The sequence below is a fragment of the Temnothorax longispinosus genome, chromosome 1 (assembly GCF_030848805.1).
Source record: "Temnothorax longispinosus isolate EJ_2023e chromosome 1, Tlon_JGU_v1, whole genome shotgun sequence".
NCBI classification, from domain to species: Eukaryota; Metazoa; Arthropoda; class Insecta; order Hymenoptera; family Formicidae; genus Temnothorax; species Temnothorax longispinosus.
This window is the reverse complement of record NC_092358.1, coordinates 13,252,521-13,272,082: the sequence shown is the minus strand read 5'-3', so window position 1 is coordinate 13,272,082 and position 19,562 is coordinate 13,252,521. Positions and strand designations below refer to the sequence as shown.

At 31.7% G+C, this 19,562-nt stretch overlaps 1 protein-coding gene and 1 pseudogene across 2 annotated transcripts in view; both read right to left on the bottom strand.

The window, feature by feature from the left end:
• Positions 1–7,541, bottom strand: part of LOC139809977 (odorant receptor 13a-like) — a 602,938-nt gene extending 595,397 nt beyond the window's left edge. Inside the window, exon 1 of one of the 2 annotated variants that reach the window (XM_071773316.1) lies at positions 7,334–7,541. In XM_071773316.1, coding sequence (XP_071629417.1) covers positions 7,334–7,415 — 82 coding nt within the window. In that variant the 5' untranslated portion in view covers positions 7,416–7,541. The remainder of the gene's footprint in view (positions 1–7,333) is intronic. The other variant, XM_071773309.1, reaches the window with a different exon arrangement.
• Positions 7,542–17,787: 10,246 nt separating this feature from the next.
• Positions 17,788–18,881, bottom strand: LOC139810481 (vacuolar protein sorting-associated protein VTA1 homolog; annotated as a pseudogene).
• Positions 18,882–19,562: the final 681 nt, after the last annotated feature.

Genomic DNA, 19,562 nt, shown 5'->3' with positions numbered 1-19,562 from the left:
TATTATCAGAGAAACGTCCCTTTCACTTTTTCGACGCTGGCGGCGCAGGTATCGCCAGTTTCGATATCGCGCGCGTATTTCGAAATTAGGTCGATGGTCGATAGACTTATCGGTCAAGAGGAAGATTTCTATTTAGGTAAATTAGGTATATATATAATATATATTGAGTCAACGGAAAAGAAGGTCTCTACGCTTGGCAGAAAGTGCCGCTAGGGAATTTTTAAGGTTGTATGACCCGTAAGATCTCTGCCAAAAGTTTAAGAAACGTAACATAAAGCTAATTAACATATTTAAGAAGATATTCTTTACTGGAAAATAATATTTATATTAATATTTTATTAAAATAACGGTTGCCTGTGTTTTTAAGAGCTATAGAGACATTTTTATGCATATTTTCTCGTATGCAAACTTTCACTTTTAATGATTTTTAGAAAGACTGTACCTGACTTGCAACTGACACAAACGAAAATCTGAAAGTGTAAAAATCTTTAAAAAGTAACAAAACATAGTAATTACTGTTTAAAAATACTAATGAAATTATATTACGTTATTTATTTACGTCATTTATTAATAAATTAAATACAATAGCTCTCATAAAAAAGTATTTTGATCGCGACAACGTCGCATTTTCTGTAAGTTGGTAGCATTGATCTCACTCGACATCAGCTGCGTGAACGCGAAGTGTGTGCTCTGAGCACGTGTAATATACAGACGCAACGTTTGAGGTTAGTTTTCGCTTGCGCTACGAAAATGCCAAAAGTAAAACGTTACATGTGCCATGGAATTGTTACAATCATCTGGTGTGGTTTCGACTCGTGTCTTCAAATTACGTTTCCCAGTATTTGTCTGTGCTAACCGTTGATTGTACACTTTTTCAGTGACAACTTTTCCTTTCCACATGTAACGTTTTACTTTCGGCATTTTCGTAGCGCAAGCGAAAACTAACCTCAAACGATGCGTCTGTATATTACACGTGCTCAGAGCACACTTTTGATACATAGAAGGCTCTATTGGAAAAAGTAACGGACCTCTGTAGTATTTGTCATCCTTTACGGAGAGTGACGGAGAGAGAGGTTCTAATGTGACGTCATAGTGCGCTGTTGCCGGATCTCTATGTACTTACGAGTTCAGTGAGACCAAGCGAGACTGTTCTCTGTTTGGTTTTTATTCAATATTTCAGAAAATATCCTCGAAGTCATAATTTTTTTGGTTCTAATTTGTTTGTAAGATGTTTATTAATATTTCTGCAAAGTTTTAAAAGGATGACATATTTTCTTCGATATTAATTTCTCAAATGAAGTTGAAAAAACAGTGAAACTTGATGAATTCCCATAAGAGCCCATGTTAAATTCAAATTGTTATAACTTTTGAACGGGCCTCGCAAACTTGTTCAAACTTGGCACAATGCTTTATTATTATAATACTCATCACCTGACAAAGTTTGAAGAATTTGGCATTTTTTCTTCTAAGGGGTCATACAACCTTAAGTCGATTCTTATGAATCAAACTTGAATTCGATGTCTAGGTATCCCAGGTTGCCGATGACGAGGTCCAGATAGTGCGCTTCATAGTTTTCGGTGTCCAGCTGTAATAATACGTTAAATTCGATGTCTACGTGTCCCAGGTTGCCGATGACGAGGTCCACATAGTGCGCTCCGTAGTTTTCGGTGTCTACGTGTATTAATACCTTGAATTCGATGTCCACGTGTCCCAGGTTGCCGATGACGGGATCCAGATAGTGCGCTTCGTAGTTTTTGATGTCTAGGTGTATTAATAACTTTAAATCTGAATGTAGGACACGTAGATATTGAATTCGAGGTATTAATACACGTAGACACCGAAAACTACGGAGCGCACTATGTGGACCTCGTCATCGGCAACGTGGGACACCTAGACATCTAATTCAACGTATTATTACATCTGAACACCGAAAACTATAAAGCGCACTATCTGGAACCCGTCATCGGCAACCTGGAACACGTGGACATCGAATTCAAGGTATTAATACACCTGGATACCGAAAACTATGGAGCGCACTATGTGGACCTCGTCATCGGCAACCTGCGACACCTAGACATCGAATTCAAGCTTGATTCATAAGAATCGACTTACAAATTCCCTAGTGGCAGAATTAAAATTATGTCATGACATAATAAAAATTCGCTGAATTAAAATTATGTCTAGACATAATAAAAATTGGACGAATTAAAATTATGTCTAATAAAAATTGGATGAATTAAAATTATGTCTGACAAAAATAATTCCGCATTTTTATTATGTGTATACACATAATTTTAATTCATACAATTTTTATTATGTGTACACATAATTTGTTTTCGATTTAGGATACCAATCTTTTTCCGTTAGTTTGTAAGTTTCATGATTAAAAAGATCATGTCGTATTATTAACATATAACTAAGATTTATAGAATCGTTATTAATTTTATTATATATCTTAATTGCGCGAATCTCTGTTTTGTAAAAATTATGCACAATATTCCTATGCAAGGATACTTGTTTAATTATTTCTTCCTATTGCATTTAAGTATAGAAAAATATACAATTTCTATGTGTTTGCACTTTATATTTAATGAGCAGGCAATTAAATATATATGATTCAATTTGCGTCTATGTCTCTTTATTGACTGACATAGTTATATACTTTTAAATATTTTTTTTTCTGAAATTCAATCAATTGAATAGCAAAAACTACGTTATCATATTATATATTTTTGGTACGTAGTGTGCAAATGTATTTTGAAATGAAGATTATATATTTTCTACTGAATTATTTACACACACATGTGCGGTTTCAGAGAATCATTTTTCGCCAACTCAAATATGTTCCTACTCAACTGTCAAAATATGAAAGATAATTTTATCTAGTTGTGACATTCGCTCGAATTCTCGAAATAATTTTCAAGGATGTGAGTACGAATATATATATATCGTACTATTTAATATTTATAATAAAAAATTATAAACGATGCGTTATGTATGAGAAATTTAACAGAATTGCTTTTATCAAATAGAATTAATTTGCGATTATAGTTGAAAGGAATAAAAGAATAAACAAATCGGGTAAATTTCAGACACGTGTTACAGGTGTCCATCTGTAATTATCAAAAATATCGATACCTGAAGATATCGGTACATATACAGTTGCGAACAACATTCAGTAAGACACGCGAATAAAAATAAATAAAGAATTTTACAGTTAACGACTTATTAACATTAATCATGCTATATTGCGATTATGTTTTATGTTGAAATTGAAAAATATATACAAGGTGTACAGCTGAAAGGGTTACAGATTATTATTTTTAAAAAACTAAGCAAAATATTAAATTGTTGTTTTCTTTAGAAATAATAGTCCGTAACACTTTTAGCTTCATACCTTGTATATACTGTTTATAAGATTATAAGATATATTGTTTATAAGATTAAGATGCGTAACACTACAAAAAGGCGTGATATTCGTACAAAATTACCTTTTAAAAAAAAAGGTAAAAAAAAGGCGCCAAGTACACGCATAGTAGTGTATATGTATTATGTTGTTACCCTGTTATGTTGTTACCTCGAAAAAAACAAAGTGGTAGTATTATACCTCCAAATAGCTTTACCCTGTACATACTGTTTATAAAATGCGTAATACTACAAAAAGGCGTGATATCCGTACAAAATTACCTTTTTTAAAAAAAAGGTAAAAAAAGGCGCCAAGTTCACGCATAGTAGTGTACCTATATGTTGTTACGTCGAAAAAAAAAGAAAGTGGTAGTATTATACCTCAAAAAAATTTAAGTAACAAGTGGTAGACGTAATCTTTATATCTCGAAAAATCTCGAAAAAATCTAAGCAGTAGTATCTTTATTTCCGAAAAATTATAACCCAAGTGATCTATCAAGACACATCACAAAATTATGTTACCTTATCAAAAAGAAGAGTCGCGCTTCAAGTGATCTATTACAATTACAAAAAAGAAATGATATCTCTTTAAATTACAGCGCCAATTACAGAGAGAACATATATATTGCCTCAAAAAATAATTGTTGCATTACTTTGAAAAATCTTTAAATTGTGTTTAAATTTAACAAGGGAATACAAGATATTTAAATACAAAGTTTACATGTGTATTTTTTAGTGGTCACAAAGAATTACAGAGGTAACAGTACAAAATAAAAATATTTTATTAAAATACATAAATTTTTCTTGTAAAAAAACTTGGCGCTGCTAGACCTCGAAATTTTAAATAAATTCATAAACTTATTCTCTACTTAATTATAAGCCGCATTATCCGCCGTCCGCGTCGTCACGCACACCCATATCACTCACTCGCACATCCACGCTGATAATCATTTAATATTACTCTTATCGCATTCTTCTCTGAATTATTTTTATTTATTGTTGTCCTTATTTATTTAAAATTTCGAGGTCTAGCAGCGCCAAGTTTTTTTACAAGAAAAATTTATGTATTTTAATAAAATATTTTTATTTTGTACTGTTACCTCTGTAATTCTTTGTGATCACTAAAAAATACACATGTAAACTTTGTATTTAAATATCTTGTATTCCTTTGTTACAATTTAAAGATTTTTCAAAGTAGTGCAACAATTATTTTTTGAGGCAATATATATGTTCTCTCTGTAATTGGCGCTGTAATTTAAAGAGATATCATTTCTTTTTTGTAATTGTAATAGATCACTTGAAGCGCGACTCTTCTTTTTGATAAGGTAACATAATTTTGTGATGTGTCTTGATAGATCACTTGAGTTATAATTTTTCGGAAATAAAGATACTACTGCTTAGATTTTTTCGAGATTTTTCGAGATATCAAGATTACGTCTACCACTTGTTACTTAAATTTTTTCGAGGTATAATACTACCACTTTCTTTTTTTTCGATACATTTTTACATGATCACACATGATAATATACAACTAGTATATAAAACCATATATGACTATATAAAGTTATACTTTAAGAGATTTAGCCATATAATATTGTTCAAGATTATATTTCCATTTTTTATATGACCATATACAATTATATATTTACTAATATGAACAAATAAGAGGTATTTTTTCCCGAGTATATAATCATATATGCTTATATAATATATATGGCCATATAATATTGTTTAAGATTATATTTTTCATTTCTTATATGATCATATGTGATCATATTTCTACTAATATAAACTAATATAAACTAATATGAATAAATAAGAGGTTTTTTCCCGGGGTAATTCATATCTTTTGATCAGCTTAACCGATTTTGATGAAATTTTAATATGTTGTAGATATCATTGAGACACATTTGTGGAAAATTCGGGAAAAGTTTCTGATGACAGAAACATTGATAAAAAAATAAATAAATGTTTTTGATTTTTTTTAGTTTCAATATTTTTCTTGTACAATTATGAAAAAATTTTTCTAGAATTTTGGAGTAGTTTCCAATCGGACATAATTTTTTGGAAGCAATAAAATGAGTAGGCGGTACTTTTAAAAATTAAAGTTTTTTTTTTATTTTTTTTATAAATATGATATGCTTTTGGTACGATCGCCATATATTTTATGTAGAATTTTGGGATATTATTCTACAACAAGTAATTTTTTCAAACCAATAAAATAAGTACACATACACATTCGTTCACATAATCACTCTCATACTATTATTTACACTATTTATAGTTATATTTATATGGATGGACTAATCTTCATCACTATCTTCATTGATAATAGGCGTGATGCCGTCTGTTTTAAATATATTTTCATATTTTTTTATATTTAAATATATTTCCATCCATATAAATATAACTATAAATAGTGTAAATAATAGTATGAGAGTGATTATGTGAATAAATATGTATGTGTACTTCATTATTTTGAGTGTATGTGTACGTGTATGTGCATGTTACTTCATTAATAAACATTTGATTTAATACGATTATAGTTTATTCTTTTATAATTATTTCAATTTACTTTATTTTATTATTTTTTTAGTACCTGCACCTATTTATTTAATTGATTCCGGAAAATTACTTGTTGTAAAATTCAATTCCAAGATTCTAAATAAAAATATGGCGATGGTACCAAAAAGCTATGATAATTTCGAAAAAATATATTTTGTTTTTTAAAGTATCTTTCACCCATTTTATTGGTTCGAAAAAATTACTTGTTGTAGAATACCGTCTCAAAAGTTCATAAAAAAATATAGCAATGGTACAAAGAGCATATCATAAATTTAAAAAATAAAAAACAATATTTTATTTTTTTAAACTTTCGCCTACCTATTTTATTGGTTCGAAAAAATTATTTGTTGTATAATACTATCACAAAATTCTACATAAAATATATGGCGATCGTACCAAAAGCATATCATATTTTAAAAAAATATTAAAAAATACTTTATTTTTTAAAAGTACCGCCTACCCATTTTATTGCTTCCAAAAAAATTATGTCCGATAGGAAACTACTCCAAGATTTTAGAAAATTTTTTTTATAATTGTACAAGAAAGATATCGGAACTAAAAAAATCAAAAACATTTATTTATTTTTTTTTATCAATGTTTCTGTCATCAAAAACTTTTCCCGAATTTTCCACAAATGTGTCTCAATGATATCTACAACATATTAAAATTTCATCAAAATCGGTTAAGCCGATCAAAAGATATGAATTATTTTCAAAATTTTTATTTTTATTTTTTACAGCAAAACGGTTCAATATTAAGGGCTAATATTTGACTAAATTATAAGTGACACTGATAGCAATCAAAGCAAAAAAAATGAGCATTATCCGTGTGGGGGCACATTTTATCCGGCTACGGCCTTTAAAAACAAGACCATCTAAAAAATTTTATACAAATAATAGATACATAAATTTTTTCTATATTTTGAACGTAAAATAGAAAATATGGATTTTTAATTTATGATATATAGTAAAAGACCATAGTATTTTCTCCCGTTTTAAACCTGTAAAAGTATCTATAATTTTAACATAAAGGTTTTAATTACATCTTATTAAATTTGTTGGTAATAAGACATGATCACAAATGAGATCACGTAATCAGTAATATTGGCAAAAATTAATGTTTCGGTTTATCCAATATAATTTTTACAAAATGCAATATTGGCAAAGCATTTCTATTGAATTAAATAGCTTTATATTGGACAGTCCTAAATATATTTCCAATGCAAACCAATATACCCGATATTTAATCAATTCTGTATCGCCAATGATTTATGAGAAATTATGGGGAATTATTTAGGGGAAATAAATAAAACCTTTAAAGTTACATAATTGTATAATGTGATATCTTTCTTAAAAGTAGTTACCTGAGCGGCATGTATGCTCAATATACAGAATGTTGTAATGGAACACAAAAACACTTTTTTTCTTTTTGTTTGGTAAGGCCATATACCAGCAGCTGATAAAAAATATTCATTAACCTTGTAGTAACGATATCTGTAACAATCCATGTTCATACAAGATCTCGAGGAGAATATGTTCCATCTGACCTATGCAGTTCACGAATTAATAATTCAACATAATGTAGACTACTAGATTGTAAGAAACAGTTTATGGAATGTCATGTTGCATTAAGTGACAACTATATTTAACGTCACAGCGAAATGTCATTTCTGTTATTTTTTTTATTTATAGAGGACCAATTGATGTGTAAAGATGACAGTTGTACTTGATACAGTTGGACATAATAATTGAAATTAAGAAAAGAGGGTTTATACCATAGACATAAGATAACTCCTATCTATCACATATTTTCTATAGTATATGTTTTATTCATATTGTGTAGAAAAGAAAAATAACGCACACGAAGAGAGACAACGGTTTTTCTTTTGTTCTTTGCATTATCTTCTGACAATAGATTATATCTTTGTATTACAAATTCGTAATTTAAATGATCTTCCGTGAACAATGTTTAACAAATTTTATTTGTGTTTCATGAAATGTGATCATGAAATTTGTCATGTGATTGTGAGATAAGATATTTTATGGGAATTTAGATATATAAAATATTTTGTTATTTTTATAATTTTTAATAATGTTGCAAGAGCGCGCAGTATTTGGAGGATAAAATTTTAATTGTGTATATTAAAAGTTAATACATAAGACGATTAATTATTAAATAAGTGAAAATTATATCTGTTTCAATTTCAACAAATTAAACTGTTAAAATTAAGCAAACAGATGAATCATAAACCGAAGAAAATAGAATTGAAACATGTTGTGATATTATCTTTTAACATTAATAATAAAGTTAAAATAAAGAAATTACTCGCTCGTATGTACAATGTATACAAATAATAAAAGAAAAAAGGCCAATGATCGAGCAAACAAAAAATTATTAATTAATCAAGAGTGAAAATTTACATTTCGACTTCACCGAGTCATCTTCAGCCATAAGATAATTTAAACTAACATACATATACATAACTTGGAAAGGTCAGACGATAGAAAGACATATATAAAAAAAAAATTAAAATTAATAATAATACGCTGGGAGGTCACACCAATAAAATTGACATGAGAAACTACATCACAGTTTGAAAACTAAATTGATACATAACTGAAATTTGTCGTTGCATCTATCTGAAGTCAAAATAAAACGGAAATGGAATGTAGTCAAATCCAGAATAAATAATAATAAATTAGGTCCAAGTATAAATTGGGTCCAAGAATAAATTAGGTCCAAGAATAAATTGGGTCCAAGAATTAGAGCCCATAAAATGTTGTTCGTTCCGGTTGTGTAGTCAATGTATAAAGAAAGGTTCTAAAAGAACATGGTGAAAGAATATAAGGTGAGTTGATTCCTGAGACAAGTTTTCATTCGTTCTGCGCAGACCTAGACCCAGCCATATTGTTTTTATGAAATACGAGCATGGATACAAGCGTAGTTGTGTTACAAAATTTTCATATATATTTATTTGAGTGGATTAATAAGCTATTAACCTATTAAGGTGGTTGGGCTAGTACCATCCCACACAGCACACTTTATCTGAGGGACGTCCTACAGACATCATTTTGGGATATCGCAATAACCGCGGGACATCCCAAAATGGTCTCAGATATCCAGTGGATGCACAAGTGTCCAGCTATTTAGATCTTGCAGACATCTTCACAGGATATCCGAGGGAGGTCAAAAGATATCGCAAGATATTAATTATAGCACTCGCGATATCGTATGGATATTTTATATACAATGAAATTATTGTTTAACCAGAAAGGGGATAATCGTATACAATCGTGGACAGAAATATTGTTTCTCTTTTGTGATAAATTTCGGAATGTGCATTCGTGTTGTTTAATAAAAGAATTCTTCCATTGGAAAATAAATTGTAAAATTCAACAAACACATTCCAAAACGTATTACAAAAAAATCAATCTTTCTGTCCACGATGTACATAAAAAAATAAGTATATTGTACATTGCATATTAAATCTTTATTTATTAAAAGAATATATAGTTTTTAAACAAAGTACGGTAAACATCCCGTTTAGGGGACTCACCTCCGATGGCCTTGACCTTCACATATATTGTCAAGGTCACCCTCCTGAGTGACCTTCAGAAAGTTTTAGTCGGGGGTCGCTTTTAATTAAAAAGTTATAAACAAAAAAAGTTTCGAAAATATAGCAGTTATTTTAAGTACTGAGAGGCATAAACGACTAATATTACGTTTTTCTTTAAAGCAGAGAATACTTGAATACTTTATTGAATAGTTGAATACTTTATTTCGCGAGAAAATCGCTGCTTTACCAAAACACAACATTTAAAGCAGTAAATTGTTGATAAATTGAAGTCTTTTTGTTAAAGCAGAGAATACTTACATGCGGGTTAGATGACGCGCTTTAAACAGTTGAATACTTTTAAAGCGCGTCATCTAACCCATGTGGCATCTCGCATATTAACTTTCCACGCATGAAAAGTTCACGCATACACTTTCCACGCGAACCGAGGTTCACCCACACCCCCCCTGCTTTCGGGGGAGGTGCGGTAGCCCCGAAATAGTTCACGCATACACTTTTTACGCGAACCGAGGTTCACCCACACCCCCCCCCCCCGCTTTCGGGGGAGGTGTGGTAGATCCGAAATGGTTTACGCATGGGTTAGTTGACGCGCTTTAAACAATTAAATACTGTTAAAGCGCGTCATCTAACCTATGTAGATTAGTGACGCGCTTTAAACAGTTAAATACTTGTAAAGCGCGTCATCTAACCTACGTATTTTCCAAACTTTTTTTGTTAATAACTTTTTAACGAATAACGAGCGACGGCTAAAACCTTCTGAAGATCACTCGGGGTCATGACCTTGACAACATATATCAAGGTCATTGAAATCGGTGAGGTCGCCAAACTTTTTTTTGTTAATAACTTTTTAATAAAAAGCGACCCCCGACTAAAACCTTCTGAAGGTCACTCAGAAGGGTGACCTTGACAACATATGTGAAGGTCAAGGCCATCGGAGGTGGGTTCCCTAAACGGGATGTTTACCCAAAGTAATCTAATTTAAAAAAAATACAATTAGTAAAAATAAAAATATATATCACACATACGAGTCTGATAAAGCTTTCGACCCGATATGAATCAATATAAGGCCTAAATTTTATTTTAAGAAAAACCATTTTTATGGATATATTCTAGACACTTGTATAATTATTGGTTTTATAATGTAACTTTTCATTCGATTATGTATCAATTTATCTACTGATAAATGTAAACAGTTCAAGATTTGACTTCAGTTGACATTCGTACAAGAGAAATGTCGTGACATTGCATCTCTTCGCTGTAGGCAGCTATCATGCCAGTGCCATGTGTTTGAGTAAAGTTATGTATTGTGTTTATGTTGAAAAATAATGGAAGGTAACAAACAATTTCGATAACGAAAGATTTGCTTGAAAAAGAATAGTGCTGTGGAAAGAAAACACTACACGGCGCGGCGTTGCCACATGTTCACGTCGCGTACAGCTGATCAAAAGGCCGACAAGAAACGCGACGATTCATCAACTTTTGATTGAATTTTTGGCCTTATTACACGTCAACGTCGTTTTATTTTATACTCAACAAGTGCTAGAAGAATCAAATAATGTTATTTTCAGTTTTTTGAACTTGTTTCTTTACAGAGAGTGAGTGAAATTCTCGAAAAATGTATGTTTTCGGTACAATTTCCCATAAAACCTATGTTAAAAATGCCAACTTTGAGATTTAATATCTCAAAAACTAGACGTCAGATCTTCTCAAAATTGCAAATTTAACCGTATTTAGGTTTTCTTTATAACACATTTTTAATTCGGATTTTTTTCTTTGACATGCTCTGATGGCCCAACCACCTTAAAAGGTAATTTCATGATAAATAATTGTTTTCGGCAAAAATTTACGGTTAAAACAAAAATTATGAATTGCAAAATTCCTCTTTCAATTTTTTTATTTTAAATCGATCTCACATGGAGTGTTCGAATGTGAATCTTTTATTTCGACACACATTTTCATTTATCCAAAAATCATATTATACGTTTTATTTCATGATTTCTATAAATATCCTGAGTTTTACGAATTCCGTAAATTTTATTTCAGATTTGATTGACTGACAATGACTCGTTGTGCTGTTAAAGGGTGCCAAAACATCAAGCCGCAGCGAAAGTCAGGGAATTTGAGTTTTTTTAGTTTCCCAAAAGACGAAATTGTTTGTGGGTAAAAGCTTGTAAGAACGAGGAAGTTAATACAAAAAATGGTAAGCAATATAATTTTAAAAAATACATATTATAGCATTTTTGTATGATTTTTAGTATCATGATCTTATAATCATAAAATATATATATTCTTTCAGAAAGAGTATGCTCTATTCATTTTTTACCTACTGCCTACAAAGAACAGACATGGTACCAAAAATTTTTCTTCGGTTTACAAGCCACGACTTAAATGATGGAGCCATTCCAACCGAGAATTTGGATCTTGACGTTATCGACACACGTAACGAGTCTGCATTAGGAGAAATAGAAAACATCGAACACGAGAATTTTACAGCATTGGAGCAACAGGACATCAACGAAAAAGTGGGATCAACGACATCAAAAAATCAAAATTCCATGCCTGCAAAAGAACTTAACGGATTCAAAAACTAAAGTGTAAGACTCCCAATATAAGAAAAGGAATTCCAAACAAAAGTTATGATAAAGTCATGCAGAATAATATAATCAGTACAAAATTACCTTTTTCAAAAAAGGTAAAAAAAAAGGCGCCAAGTACCTACACGCAATGTATTTTGTAAATTCAAAAATCCAATCTAAATGATAGCTTTATTTTTTCTTCACAAAATTATATTACCTAACTTAACTCAAGTGACATGTATTTCAAAAAAGATGTGAAATATTTAATTTCTCCTTCATAAAATTATATTACCTAACTTAACTCAAGTGACATGTATTTCAAAAAAAGATATGAAATCTTTAAATTAAATTGCGCTAATTGCAAAGAGATTATTATATCACAAAATTGCGTTACCAAACTCAATCCAAGTGGTAGTAGCCTTATTTCTTCTTAACAAACTTATATCACAAAATTTCGTTACCTAACTCAACCTAAGTGATATGTTATTTCAAAAAAATATATGAAATCTTTAAATTACGCCAACTACAAAGAGAATATATATATTGCTTTGAAAAATAATTGTAGTGCAACTACTCTTAAAAAATAAAACAAAATTGTGTTACCTAACTCAACCCAAGTAGTATGTATCTTTGTATTCCCGAGGGCCGGTCTTTCTATCAACCCAAGTGGTAGTAGTTTTAATTCTCCTTGATAAAATTATAACATTACAAAGAATCATTTTAATCATAAAGAATTAAAGAGGTAACATTATAAAATAAAAATATTTAATTAAAATAAAATAAAGAAATTTTTCTTGTAAAAAACTTGGCGCAGCTTTTTTAAGGTTAATCCAGACAAATTTGCATAGCGCATAAACATAAGCGTAAGAAATTGATTGGTTCATATATATGTGCAAAAGGAAATAGACCAATCCATCTCTTTATGCATATGCTTATGCACCTATATGCAAGTTTGTCTGGATTAGTTGGCGTAGTTGGCGTAATTTACAGATTTCATATATTTTTTGAAATAACATATCACTTAGGTTGAGTAACGCAATTTTGTGATATAATTTTGTTAAGAAGAAATAAGGCTACTACCACTTGGATTAAGTTTGGTAACGCAATTTTGTGATATAATAATCTCTTTGCAATAGGCGCAATTTAATTTAAAGATTTCATATCTTTTTTTGAAATACATGTCACTTGAGTTAAGTTAGGTAATATAATTTTGTGAAGGAGAAATTAAATTTTTCACATCTTTTTGAAATACATTTCACTTGAGTTAAGTTAGGTAATATAACTTTGTGAAGAAGAAATAAAACTATCATTTAGATTGGATTTTTGAATTTACAAAATACATTGCGTGTAGGTACTTGGCTCCTTTTTTTTACCTTTTTTGAAAAAGGTAATTTTATACTGATATCACCCATTTTTTAGTAAGTAAGGGGATCTATAAAAAATTTTTATTTTTTATTTTTTAATTATTCACGAATTAGCAATAACAACAAATTAAATTTTTATTGAATTAGCAAATTAGTAATTAGTTACAAAAAATTACTATTTACATAAAAATGAATAATATTTAAGTAAAAGTAAATTATACACTTCTCACAAAAATTAAAAGAACACTAAATTTATCTTTAAAAATAAACAAAATTCATGCAGCTGTAACTTTGTTAAAAATGAACGAAATTTAAATTTAAAGCTTAAAACCTCTACTTTCGAAAGATTACTATTATTTTTTAGTTTTTATGTGTTTGATAACTTTTGCATATAGAAAACTACGAGCTGGACAAAATAGAAAATTTTTCTCTTACTTTGTGGGCCTGTTACGTGCACAAAAAAAATCTGCGAAAATTTTCAACTTCCTAATGTGAAAGCTTGAAGTTTTCTTTGCAAAATTTTTTTTTTTAATGTTTTTACGTTTCTGCGTTGTTCTTCTGTATAATTGTTTTCTGGGTCAAAATGAAAAAGAGAAAAATCGCTAATTTTTACATTATTTTCATCAATTTGTATCATATCTACATGTTATTTAAAACAATTTGGCAATTATACCGTTTAATAGAGCAAAGTTTCAGCTTTAAGAATCTGTTTTTTGAATTGTGATACGATGATTTCTAAGAGAGTTATGAGCAATTAAAGTCAAAATGCTCATTTCTTATTCAATCCGCGATAAATTAGTAACAAAAAATTGTAGAAACATTTTTAAAAAAAGATTTTGCAAGGAAAACTTTAAGCTTTCACGTTAGAAAGTCAAAAATTTTCGCAGATTTTTTTTGTGCACGTGACAGGCCCACAAAGTGAAAGAAAAATTTTCTATTTTGTCCAGTTCGTAATTTTCTATATGTAAAAATTACCAAACTCACAGAAACTAAAAAATAATAGTGACCTTTCGAAAGTAGAAATTTCAAGCTTTAAGGCTTCTGGATGGTCAGCCGAGAACTCTGCGTTGACGGTGGCGATGTACCGTCGCGGCAGAAATCAGAACTCTCTCCAATGGAGAATTCTGTCCTTTGTGACATGTTGACAACCTATTTTGTTGTGCATGCTATTTCTTTATTATTCGCTCTGTGCTTGTGCTCTAACGTTTAACGTATTCGTGAAAGTCGTAAAATTGGCCGAAAAGTAAGATTTGCATGCGGAAGGAACGTTTTCACCTTCTTTCGATAGTCGTTAAGGTGGTATGTCCATATAACCTATGAAAACAGATCGATGCAGTTTTTTCAGTAAAAGTAATTAAGCAACTGACGAATCTTCATGCTAAATTTGAAATGGATTGACCGTGTAGTTTCCGAGATATTATTGTCTAAAAATATGCTTTTTTCCCTATCTTAAGCATTGCGTTTATGGCGGACGACGCGTGAGAGACCGTAATTTTGAGATAAATTGATGGTAGTAAATTATAGAAAAGACAGATCAGGTTGAAAATTAGAATAAAAACAGAGGAGTGTCTTCCGAATCATATGGTACCAAAGCCAACAATCTCAACCGTATAGAATGTTCACAAAATTAGTTAAAAGACATCGATTTCAGTCCATTCCTCACTGTGATCACAAACCTTCGGATATGTGGCAACGTCGCGCTTTGAATTCATAACGCGAGTTGCATAGGTTAAAACGCGGTTGTTCGTTCATGATATAAAAGTAAATGTTGCACTTAAATAAAATTAACCTCTAAGTTTATTGCTCCGAACGATACACGTGCAATTATTTGTTTACATGAATGTTGCGACGTTGCCACATCTGAAGCTCTTCTGTACTACGCTAAGAAAATTGGACTATTTTCATTCGCCTCTTTTTTATTATTGATTATTTATTCGATTTGTGATATACAATCATTTTGAGAAATTCATTAATGAATTTAGTCGACTATGAAAGTGTATGAAATTAGAAGTTTTAAAATGAGGTTTATTTTGACTCACATAGTCGCGAATAAACCACCTTAAACGGCTGTTTTTCCCGTATGTTCAGGCTTTGTTTTATGGCTGTTTGTTTATTGTCGAGGGAAAAGGGTAGTTTTCGGCCAATTTCGGAAGTGTTCTGAAACGATCTATAGTGATGTTTTATTGAAATGTCTTTTTATTTGAAAATGGCATGCACAACAAAATTGGGTGTTTTCCTCGCCTCGATAGTAAGAATCCAATATGGCCGCGGTGACTATCCAGGAGCCTTAAAATCCTTTTTTTAAATTTAAATTTCGTTCATTTTTAACAAAGTTACAGCTGCTTGAATTTTGCCTATTTTAAAAGATAAATTTAGTGTTCCTTTAATTTTTGTGAGATTTATATAACAGTTAAGACAATCATATGAAATAAAACACAACTAGTTTTGTTGCAAGTTTGTTTATCAATGTCATGATTATATTAAATCCTAAAGCTTGTACAAGCAATTATATGCTAAATTACATAAACCATTTATCTTAAAACAATCTAATTCAAGATTTTTCAATAATCTTGCAAAAATGTCTCATTAATAATATTTTATTAAAATGAATATTAATACTCTTAAAGTAGTTTCAATAAATATAATGAAACTCTAACTATACATCTATCATCTTGGACAATAGTTACAATCTGGAAAACACTGCAACAATTTCTATTTTTATTTAAGTGCACCATATGCAGAGGTTGATTTGACTACCTAATTGTAACCATGCCTCTTATTCATCTTCTATTATTTGTACCCAAGAGTTGTGAAATATTAGTAAAATATCTTTTACTGGGCATTATGCGCGATACAGGCATCAAATTCAACATAATTAATTATAAGTAATAAGACATTACTGAACGCATTTTGTTCAAAATTAGCGCGTTCTCGAAAATATCGACTCGTTTGTGAAATCGATAGCGTAGCGGCGACCACGGCGCCGGAAGCTAGGAGCGCGCTACCGATCCTCTTTTGTTGTTACCGGTCCGTGCTTGCGACGCGACAAGACGCGTTCCGCGTCATTCGTTCAAGGTCCGCGATACCGAAAGCACGTTTCGAGGTCATTGTTCTTTTGCTCGTTTTGTAAGAATTGTTCGTATAAGCGTAATCCCGATAAAGTACGGTCGAGTGAGATCGTTCGGTTGTATCAATTAATTGTACGAGGCGTGATTCTGAATATACGGAAGAATATTCTGCTCGGAAAGTGTCGTATAAAGCTGCGCCATTGCATAATTACTTTCGAGGTACCGGCCTCGCGCCCGCAATACCGCGCGTGGCGTGATGCTCGAGATCACGACCAGATTGATTACTGCGTGCGTGCGATTTTCGAGCTCATTACCGCCTGAGAGAAAGAGAGAGAGCGAGAACATTCCAGACAACGCACGAGGGACGAATAATACGAGTGCTTAATAAGAAGGACGAATTACGCTAGCTCTCGAGAATTGCATCCCTGGTTAATGTCGCCTATGACGATCGAGCTGAGTTCTTCAACGTTAAGTACTTCGTTTCCTTTTCTTTCCGTGTTTTGGATAAGCGTGGACCACGCCATTACGGGCTCTTTTAAGCTCTTCCGATTACATCGGATAACGCTGTCTAACGAAGGTCTCTATTGCTAGTAAGATCGCAATATCGATAAGCCGCGCATCGGTTTACACCACTTGTACGCGCTTTAATTATACTTCTATCGGTTCAGCGCAGTGTTTGACTCGAGACGATTCGTTGTGTTATTTCATTTTCGAGAGATTCTGTGTTTATGTCGGTACGGTAAAATAACCTTGATATTTGATACCGCATTGTGTAGCCCGTCACGCGGGTCTCTTACGTTCTGGTAGCAATAAGTAAAGATTCTTGGGAGAGGCATTACATGTTCTACCAAATTATATAGCGTGATATTAATATTCATTTAGATTTCTTAGTTTCGACATTACACGTTGCGCATTATTCAAAGTATTAGTTTAAGTTTTCGTAGCGAGATATAAAAGTAATGCGATTTGCAATCACGACACATACAGTGTCTTCAAGAAGCAATTATTTTACATAATTATTGCCAACTTTTATATATGTATTATACTTAATTTGCTCTTATTTTTAGGATATAAGGATGATTATTATTCTGCTTTTATTTTGAACTATGCTATTATTCAATGTGTTTCCCATTTATATTGATTACTATTGTATGTTTTATTGATATTGTGTCTCTGCTCATCAGGAAGAGCTTTTGTAAATATACTGCGATAACTAAATCCCTGTCGCTCGTTCACCTCAGTTACGTTTTACTGCTTGTATTCATTCTATTTTAAACACATTTTCTATCCATTTCATCTATGCGGATTCCTGACCAGTAGTTAAAAGATGCAGAGCTTTCCGAAGATTCATTACAGAAGTAGCTACATAATCTAATGCACTGCTTGCCCATTTGATCATTTTTTGAATTTGGCTCATTTATTCAACCGTCAACTTGGCACCATACTTATCATCTTCTGATTCAAACCACTGCGTTCTTGTAGTTGGCAGATCTAGCAAAGTATTATCCTTAGGACTTCCAGGATTTACACTTGATTCAGGCTCATCTGATGGTCATAAAATGTTCATTAGAATTTGACAAATTTGTGATGATAAACACCCATTATTTACCATCGTTGTCATTCGACGCATTAATAGAAGTACTTTCATTATCTGCTTCTTTCATTGGCCCTGGCACCGGAGTTTCTCCATTTGTGAAACAATTGTTGAAATAAGCTACTTTCCATTGAACGTACTTCCAATTTTGTGCCGCTTCCACGCTCAATTCTCCAAACAGCGTTAACACTTCGTACAATATCTGAGCGGTATAAAAGGTCTGTAGTACATTCTTGGAAAAATTTGCAGCCCTATCGTTCTTATCGGCATATAAAAAGAGCTTCAAGGCCCAATTTTCTAAATGCGATTCAACAGTCACATCGTTAGTAATAGCTTCGTTGTCATGCAGTTCTTTCTTCGTTGCTTCCAACCATCAGTCCATCAACTTTAGTAGAAAATTAATCTCCGCCGATGTCTTGGTGGACAATTTCAATTCAGTTTGAAGAGCATACAGGCGACCTGTTTTTTGTACGTAATTAATTCTTTGTCTCTCTTAGAATACATGTTTTTTCACCGTGTCATTACCGAGATATTTCTACAATCTTTAGAATCATGATTTAGAATGTATATTATAATATGCACTTACACTAATAACTGACAACGTTATCTCGCTGGTCGTGCTTCGACGCGACTGTTAAATATTTCTGTATAGATTTCAGAGGATTCGGAACTTGTGGCAAATCGGGTCCTGCCAGTGCCATTGGAATAAGAAATATCAAAGATACACCGTTAAGAAATTTTATCTTTTCTCGATAGACCGCTTCTCGGATATATCCACACTAATATATCTCTATGCACAAAGAATGATAACATCTTAAAAACACTCAACGGCAAGACGATTTCTTATCGTCAAAATAATCAATCTGTACGTCAATTGCGGTACTACACTTGTCCTTCAAAATACATTGCAGTATTTTCATACATATCAACACGGCACGGTTGTATTTTATTTTTTTATTACATCATTATATCTATCACGCGGCGACGGTCACAAACGACTGTCATTATTTCTAGGTTATAATAGATAGATGTTTCCATTTACATCAAAACTCAGATAATTCTCACTTGTGACGTCATTCTGTCTTTATCATTCATTAATGCCAAAAAGGATAGAACGACGTCACAAATGAGAATTATCTGAGTTTTGATGTAAATGGAAAGCACCTAATATAACTGACTGACAGCGCGCTGTCCGCGCGAACGCACTGAGCCGACTGAGCGACGAGCGCACACGTACACGTACGCGCATGGTGTAAAGAAAGTAAGGTGTGCTCATACCGAGGACGCGTTTTCGTATCGTTCTGCGCATTGTACCAACCGCCTCCATTTTTAAATTTGTATGTTTACGTTGAAAGACACTTAACCTTAATTTTATACGTCTGTGCTGCAGTACCCGGCAATTATGCGAGTAAAAAG